General features: G+C 42.0%; 2 protein-coding genes and 1 pseudogene across 5 annotated transcripts in view; all 3 read left to right on the top strand.

Annotated features, from left to right (window-relative positions):
- LOC104786762 overlaps positions 1–6,302 on the top strand; it is a 15,952-nt pseudogene extending 9,650 nt beyond the window's left edge.
- LOC104786763 (tropinone reductase homolog At2g29360-like) overlaps positions 6,996–8,581 on the top strand; it is an 11,771-nt gene continuing 10,185 nt past the window's right edge. For all 4 annotated transcript variants that reach the window (XM_019245892.1, XM_010512210.2, XM_010512208.2 and 1 more), the window contains exon 1: positions 6,996–7,049. The gene's annotated coding sequence lies outside the window, so the exon portion shown is untranslated. The remainder of the gene's footprint in view (positions 7,050–8,581) is intronic.
- The window catches only part of LOC104789220, a 3,504-nt gene continuing 3,097 nt past the window's right edge, over positions 8,175–8,581 (top strand). The window contains exon 1 of the mRNA XM_010514952.1: positions 8,175–8,432. Within this exon, the coding sequence (XP_010513254.1) occupies positions 8,175–8,432 (258 nt within the window). The remainder of the gene's footprint in view (positions 8,433–8,581) is intronic.

Raw genomic sequence — 8,581 nt, 5'->3', positions numbered from 1 at the left:
CCCAAAAACGGATATAGGGAGGAGACAATTCAGTTCCTTTGTACTCTGGAGACGCACCTGTATGCGGATGAGCCGGGAATGATGTCTGATGGAGGTCTGGGCTACATTACATTTCGCGTTCACGGCCAGTTCTACAATCTCACCTTCAGAACCGTCGAAGAGATGTTTGGATTTCCCAGCGGAACGGGGACTACGCCGCAGTTTGATCGGGATGAGATGTCCGCACTCTGGGCAACGATTGGGAGCACGCCCTCATTCACTTCATCAAAGACAAAAGCACTAAACGTGCGAAGCCCAGTGTTGTGTTACTTCCAGAAGGCGGTCAGCAATGCATTTTACGCCAAAGAGATTAAGGGATACATGACGAATGGCGAGCTTGAGATGATCGATCTGGCGCTTAAGGGACTCTCTTTCACTGCCATGGATTGTACCGCGCTGCAAGGTGACATATCCNACAATCGAGCCACTCTCGATTCTCTCCTTTGCCAAACAAATCGAGCCTACCACCATCTTGTCATCCACTCGATCGGTTATCTCTCTCTTAGCACTTTTCATTTTCAACTTGGTTTTGTTATTAGCANTCCGTCTCCCTTTACCTTATCAACTACATGATGACATACAAGAATAGGGTCTCGCGAGTCAGCAACAACCACACTCCCGGAGTGATGTGCATGGGAGGCGTAGTAACTTGGTTCCTTCAGGCTGCTGGTGTTCCCCTAAACTCTGAGTCATACCTACCACGTTGGATTGACATCAACAACCTGCGATNACATGTTTCAGAGAAACAGAAAAAGTACAGAACTTATACACGAGATGAGGGAGGCATACGGTTGTGTTTNGAGCGGGGTCTGAGACAGGGACGGTTGATCTACAAGTTTGTGCATCCTGTGGTCGGTCCCTCGAGATTACTCGTCCCTTGCGTTGAGTTGACTTCACTCTTAGGGAGAGAGCATATCGAGTTTATCCCTCCCACGGATCTCTTATACAATTCTGAAGCTGAAGGGGATCATGGAGACGTTGCGGAAACATGCGCCGAGCCAATGGAAGAGGNGTTGACGAGGTTGTTGGGGGTTCAGAGCAAGCAGCGGGTTCGAGCAAACTAGACACACCGCTCTCTAAGAGCAAGAGTCGCGGGAAGAGACTGGCGCAAGCTTCAAACTCAAGAGAGGAGGGCAGTGACTAAGAGGAGGAGGAACCTAAGTTGCGCTCCGACCAAGCTCCCAGGAAATCTGTAAGACGGAGGAGCGCTGAGACGAAACTAACTCCCAAGGAATACTATGAGTTGTTCCAGCAGTTGGAGTTCGCTGGAACAAGATATCCCCATGTTGAGACTATGCAGCAACTCGGGATTTTGGAGGATGTTCAATATCTGTTTAGGTGGTGCCATCTGGAGAGAATCATGAACACGCCCAAAAACGGATATAGGGAGGAGACAATTCAGTTCCTCTGTACTCTGGAGACGCACCTGTATGCGGATGAGCCGGGAATGATGTCTGATGGAGGTCTGGGCTACATTACATTTCGCGTTCACGGCCAGTTCTACAATCTCACCTTCAGAACCGTCGAAGAGATGTTTGGATTTCCCAGCGGAACGGGGACTACGCCGCAGTTTGATCGGGATGAGATGTCCGCACTCTGGGCAACGATTGGGAGCACGCCCTCATTCACTTCATCAAAGACAAAAGCACTAAACGTGCGAAGCCCAGTGTTGTGTTACTTCCAGAAGGCGGTCAGCAATGCATTTTACGCCAAAGAGATTAAGGGATACATGACGAATGGCGAGCTTGAGATGATCGATCTGGCGCTTAAGGGACTCTCTTTCACTGCCATGGATTGTACCGCGCTGCAAGGTGACATATCCAACACTTCCGTCTCCCTTTACCTTATCAACTACATGATGACATACAAGAATAGGGTCTCGCGAGTCAGCAACAACCACACTCCCGGAGTGATGTGCATGGGAGGCGTAGTAACTTGGTTCCTTCAGGCTGCTGGTGTTCCCCTAAACTCTGAGTCATACCTACCACGTTGGATTGACATCAACAACCTGCGATAGTTGCGCACTCTGGAGCGGGGTCTGAGACAGGGACGGTTGATCTACAAGTTTGTGCATCCTGTGGTCGGTCCCTCGAGATTACTCGTCCCTTGCGTTGAGTTGACTTCACTCTTAGGGAGAGAGCATATCGAGTTTATCCCTCCCACGGATCTCTTATACAATTCTGAAGCTGAAGGGGATCATGGAGACGTTGCGGAAACATGCGCCGAGCCAATGGAAGAGGACACAGAGGAATACCGCCCAGAGGAGTACCGCCCAGAGCAGTTCCACTTCGAGGAGTACTCGGATCCGAGAATGTCCAAGGGGGTCAGAGCAGCTCATCATAGACTCAACCTGCTTCAACAATGGGGGAAGACCAGAGACAAAACGTTGAGCCGTTTCACAAAGACTGTCATGAACTTCATGCGTAAGTTTAGCTGTTCCACTTCCACAACCGCGGTCCCTAGGTCTATCCCCGAGGATACCAGACCAATGTCAGGACGCCCGAAAATTTCCACAAAAACAGAGTGTTCATGTAGTTTTGCACTTGCATACTAGGATTGAGTCTATGTTTATTCATATAGGGTTGTTGCATTTAGCATAGGGGTTGATGATGATTGTAACCTTGTTAGCATGCTCGATTCAATAGGATAGGATCAAGGCCCTTGTTATTAGTTCTTTGATGCTTGTTGATTGAACTTTAAAATGTAAGATTGAAGCATGCTTTGAATTGATATCATTCCCTATCTACCTGAACCTAATCATGACTTGCAATTATCATGTGATGCATTGAAGTTGAACTCATGGATACCATACACATACTTGGATTGTCTTTCACATTTTTACCACCCTTGTCAATCCAAGTAGCTGATTCCCATCTTTGGAACAATTCCCCGCACCCTTAACCAACCGTTCTTTCAAGCCAATTGTATTCTTGAGTGTCAGGCCTTTTCCGAGTTGAGCTTGTTAGAAAGTGTTAGGTTCTAACCGACAAGAGTAGGATCCTGTGTAGTTCTAGTTCGCGTTATCCGGACTAGTAGGACTAGGTGAGAACTCGAATTTTGGGTATTGGGTATGGATTTGTGCAGAAAAGTAAAGAAGTGGAAAGTCTTTAGGAGGGGGATGTGTTTACATAGTTTACAAGTCTAGTAAAGGATTTGGGGTGAGCAAAGTAAAAAGAGTTATTGGTTCTGGGCATAAAATAAAAAGATTAGACAAAGAAAAGAAAAGAAAAAAAATAAAAAAAAAACTTAAGATGTCTAGAGTCCCTAGAAGGAAAGAAAACGAACCATAGTGATAATAAAGATCTCCCAATCCGCTAGAATGAAAAGAAGTGAACTCTTCCTAAGACTAAGTGTAAAAAGTTTGAGATGAAGTTTCTGATGAAGGGTAGAGATAGGACCAACTTCGGTTTGGAGTGTTCTTTGGGTAGACAGGGCGCTGCTCTTGTATGTATCAGTTGGTTTCAACCTTTAGCCTTCTCTTAAGCTCAACTCCTTTTCGTGAGAGAACCTTGTTCTGTATTGATAAAACCACGTGATGAGGAGACCATCTATGTCTCAAACCTTTACCCTAGCCAAATGAGTTCAATGACATTGTTTAGCTTGATTCACGGTTCTCTGTTAATGAATGTTAAAGGGGATGATTGATAGGATAGCATGTGTAGATTTGAAATAAAGTTCCTTCACCATGCATCATAGAACTAAAAACAAGGACCTTGATTCTAACTACTCTATTCAGCATGTTTTAGGTTCTGAGACCCCATCTTCACACCTCTCTTCCATACTTTGTTCTTGATAGTTTGCTTGAGGGCAAGCAAAGAATAAGTTTGGGGGAGTTGATATGTCTGTATTTTGCATCTCCTTAGCCTGTATTTGTCATACATTTAGCTAGGACAACTAGTTGTTTTGCATCATTTTAGAACCTCTTTCGTACATTTTGCACGTTTAGGAAGTTTATGCATCATCCTTGCATAGATTGCGCATTTCGGAGTTTTTCAGGTGTTTAGGAGACGTTGGAAGCGCAGAGGATCGAGCCACGGTCAACTTCCACAATCAAGCGCTCATCACTTCTGCAATCGAGCGCTCCTCACTTCCGCAATCGAGCGCTCCTCCCTTCCACAATCGAGCGCTCCTCACTTCCGCAATCGAGCGCTCCTCCCTTCCACAATCGAGCGCTCCTCACTTCCGCAATCGAGCGCTCCTCACTTCCACAATTAAGCGCTCCTCACTTCCCAATCGAGCGCTCCTCACTTCCACAATCGAGCGCTCCTCACTTCTACAATCGAGCCATCATTGGAGCCACTCCTACTCACTCCACTCGACCTCACTCTAGGGAGAGACGACACGCGACTGGACCGCACATATCAGGAAGACGTTCCGTCTTACGCGCTTCAGGAGATTCCCAAACCGACGCTTCACCTTGTCGTTTTAAGTTTTAGGGATTTACATGTTTTTCTATAAATACATTTTGTTAAGTCTTGGCTGAGACATCTTAGTTTTTATCTCGTTTTCTTTTGTAAGGTTTCCCTAGCCACCAAAAACGTACTCTGACTTTGTATCCTGAGATCTTTGAACTTATTCAGTATTTTGATTTGATTCCTTCTACAAAGTTGTTCTTCACATTTTTACCTATCTAAGAATGCTTGTTTCAATGTTTTCTGAGTTTGTATTGTTGATGATGATTTTCGGATCTGAGTAGTGCGTTAGTTCTTGAGGATGGGATAGATTAGGTGGAGGATCTTAGGATGTAGAGTGTTTAAGCGTTGATTGTATGATTCCCTTCTGGACTAGAGTAAGAAATACCAGTTTTTCTCTGATCAATTGGGACTAGGTTTGAGACATTTCCACACCCAAAAGGTGTTTGATGAAATGTCTGACCAACTAGTGCCAGAGACTTACGTTCCTAGCCTAAGAGATTAGTTGTCTAGGATGTTTGTTGATGTGAATGAACTTGTTTTTCATGCCATGCTTGATCATGTTTCTCTAGCGAGAGCTAGGTTTGGAAGTGGTTGAGTTTGAGTAGCTTTTGTCAAGAGATTGGATTAGCTAAGAAGTGATGTTCATTGTTTAGGGATAGATTGCTTGTGGCATGTTAAACACTCTGTAGACTAGGATACTCCACCGACATCAATTACTCCCATCCTCAGGACTTCTTTCTTTCTGATTTTTATTACATTCCTGGAACAATTTCGTTTGTTCATGCTTAGAATCGTTTGTGTTTTTATTCACTTTCGCTTCTTGTCATGCATTCTTGTTTCTAGTTCTGTGACTCATTTCTGTTTCGCATTTTGATCATTCTAGGACTGTTAGATAAAAACACTCTTTGAATTGGCTTAACTTGTGACTTCTTGATTGCATCTTGAGTGATAGTAAACTTTCCCAACTGGATTGACACCTTAAGTATTACAACGCATAAGGTTAATTGAGACCTACTAGGAGATACAAAAATCCTAGTATCACTCTTCCAAGAAAAACTCAACATCCTAGTAAGTATACATATATAAGCTTCTCCCCCTCCGGCTTGGAATCTAAAAGCACCAATTCATGTAGTATATTATATAGGTCAACAATGCGGGAACACTAATAGTTAAGCCAACCACGGAATATACAGCAGAGGAATTCTCTTTTGTAATGGCTACAAATCTGGAGTCAACTTTCCATCTCACACAACTCGCGCACCCTTTATTGAAAGCTTCTGGCTCTGGGAGCATCGTGCTCATGTCTTCTGCTGCTGGAGTTGTGCATGTTAGTGTTGGATCCATCTATGGAGCAACCAGAGGTACAGGATATATGTACATCCTTAACAAAGCATTTTCCCTTAGGTTATGATGCTTACTTAAGGACTAAATTACGCATATATAAAGTAATTTAGGAGCCATGAATCAGCTGGCTAGAAACTTAGCTTGTGAATGGGCGAGTGACAACATAAGGACTAACTCTCTTTGCCCTTGGTATATCACAACTCCTTTAACTAACAATGTAAGGCCAAAATAAAAACCTTCTCCTTATTAATATGAAAAAACAAAAAAGATTACGTATCATAATTTATGTTAACTCATGTGAAAAATTCTTAGTATCTGAATGACGAAAAGATTATAAAAGGAGCCGAGCGTAGGACAGCGGTAGGACGTACCGGAGAGGCAAATGAAGTCTCATCGCTTGTAGCATTTCTATGTCTTCCTGCAGCTTCCTATATAACAGGTCAAACTATTTGCGTTGATGGAGGTGCCACAGTCAACGGATTTTCCTTCAAGCCTCTGCCTTAAAACATATATATTTGCATTTGTTCGGATCATATTTTAAATATCAAAACCTACAAGTTATATAAAATGTCTCAATGGTCAATATGTAATTTAATGTAATTTAGATGAGTCCATAAATCCATATATTCTATTTCTTAGAGACACTTGTATATTTATGCTTGCAGGACGTGTTTGTTGTGTATAGCCCTGGGTATATTACCCGGACCCGAAACCCGAATCCGAACCCAACCCGAAGTGGATGGTTCGGTTAGGGTTCGGATATTGTATAAAACCCGATCGGGTTCAATACCTCTGAGGTTTGGATATCCGAATGCCCACCCAAACTAACCCAAATTAAATGTAAAAATATATATTTTAGGGGATTTGAACCCACAACCATGAACATTTACAGATACATCATTAACCATTTTGCCACTTCAGTTTCTCTGTCTCAAAAAGAAATGTTAAATATTTATATATACAAATTTTCTAAAATTTATAAAAAAAATAAAAATTAGTTTTTTTTTTTTTTTGTTCATGGTTCGATTGAGTTCGAGTATATCCGAATAACTCGAACCCGAACAGGTATTACCCGAACCCGAAACCGAAAGTATAGAAAACCCGAACGGGTTCTATATGTCTAAACCCGAAAACCCGAACCCGATCGGGTTCGGGAACCCGAATGCCCAGGGCTAGTTGTGTACTTGTGTTGTGTCCATATGTAGGATCCCAGTGGTCAACTCTACCTGAATCAATGTTCCTGTAATTCATGTGAGCATTAAATTGAGTTTTTCAGTAGGAGAGAGCTGTATATTATACTCCCTCCGTTCTAATTTAACTGTTGTTTTAAGGTTTTTGCACATAAATTAAGGAAACTATTAAATTTTATGTTTTGCCCTTTATTAATATATTTTATAATTTTTTCATGGGAAGTTGACTCTAATAGTACATATAAGTTGGGTTATTACTCGTTTGGTGAAAAATTGGGTATGGTTTTTAATGGCCAAGTTGCCCTTGGACGGACGTTGGTGCAAAAAAGAAATAACTAAGGATGCCATTTTATGTAAATGCCACGTATGTATGTTTTGGAGGGAAAATTTCCCGCTTCTGCAAAACTGTATGGAGCTAGTAACGGTAGACTTAGAAAAGAATAGTAGAGTTATGTGATAGAGATAAGTAGAAATGGTAAGTTTCCATCGTAGACTTTATCTAGTTGATGGTAGACTAATTAGTAGGTAGAGTTACATGATAGAGTTTCTAATCCCGGTAGAGTAACGCGATAGAGTTTTATGTAATTACGGTAGACTTGTGGATGCGGTAGAATTGAGTAGGAGATATAACGTACCATAACGGTACACTTGAAATGTGTAGTAGATTTAAACGATAGATTTTCCATTAGTGTGGTAGAGTAACCTTAGTTATAGTAGACTTACGAAAGGTTTAATAGGTTTACCGGTTAATGATAGACTTATGCGATAGATTTTTTGAATGTTATGGTAGATTTCTTAGCTAATTATAAGGTGAGTTAAGAAGTGGTAGAGTTATTGTATTTGTGGCAGAATTAGTTTTAATATGTTAAAGGACTGAAAGACTGGTAGATTTTACAAAAAATGATAGACTTTCATGGCTATTAGGTTAGGGCAAATCCGGAGTGAAAAGATGAATCAGTCCTTGGAGAGTTAGTGGTCTCGAGGATTGAAACAAGTTTCAACCCGATATGTTTGGACCGTATGTAGTGGATTGGAAAAGGGTTATAGTGATTGAAAGGGAGAACAGAGTGTAGATAATATGGTAGAGATCGCTCTAGTTTGTGGGGAGTGGAAATTGTGGAAGAAACGGTGGTTTTTTTTTTTTGATGCGAAAAGAGGAAGTAGGGTTCTATGTGCGAAACGAGAAATGGCGTACGATGATTTTCTTGGAATGGTGTATGAGGATTTTGGTTTGGAAAGAAAGAGTGTTGAATTGCAACTATCATATAAACTTTCAAGGAAGAAGGCGGCAGATTCGTTGCCAGAAGACACTCCACCGGTGTTTGTTTGTAATGGGCGACAGTTGGAAGGATTTATACGACAGTGCAAAGCAGAAGCTGTGCGACGGATGTGTGTTCAGATCGAAGGAAAAGGGCTAAAAGAAGATCTTATGGAAGTAAAGGAGGTAATGGAGAAAAAAATCAGTGGAGTATTACATGATGAAGGCGGCTGGAAAGAAACGAGTGAGTGGTTGTGAGAGAGAGGAAGTCGATGTTGCAGACTTAAAAGAGCATAAGCAATTGAATATAGAAACAGAGGAGTACTACGCATTGA

This window comes from Camelina sativa, chromosome 5 (genome assembly GCF_000633955.1).
Source record: "Camelina sativa cultivar DH55 chromosome 5, Cs, whole genome shotgun sequence".
NCBI classification, from domain to species: domain Eukaryota; kingdom Viridiplantae; phylum Streptophyta; class Magnoliopsida; order Brassicales; family Brassicaceae; genus Camelina; species Camelina sativa.
Note: the sequence above shows the minus strand (reverse complement) of the source record. Positions and strands in the feature narration are given on the sequence as shown.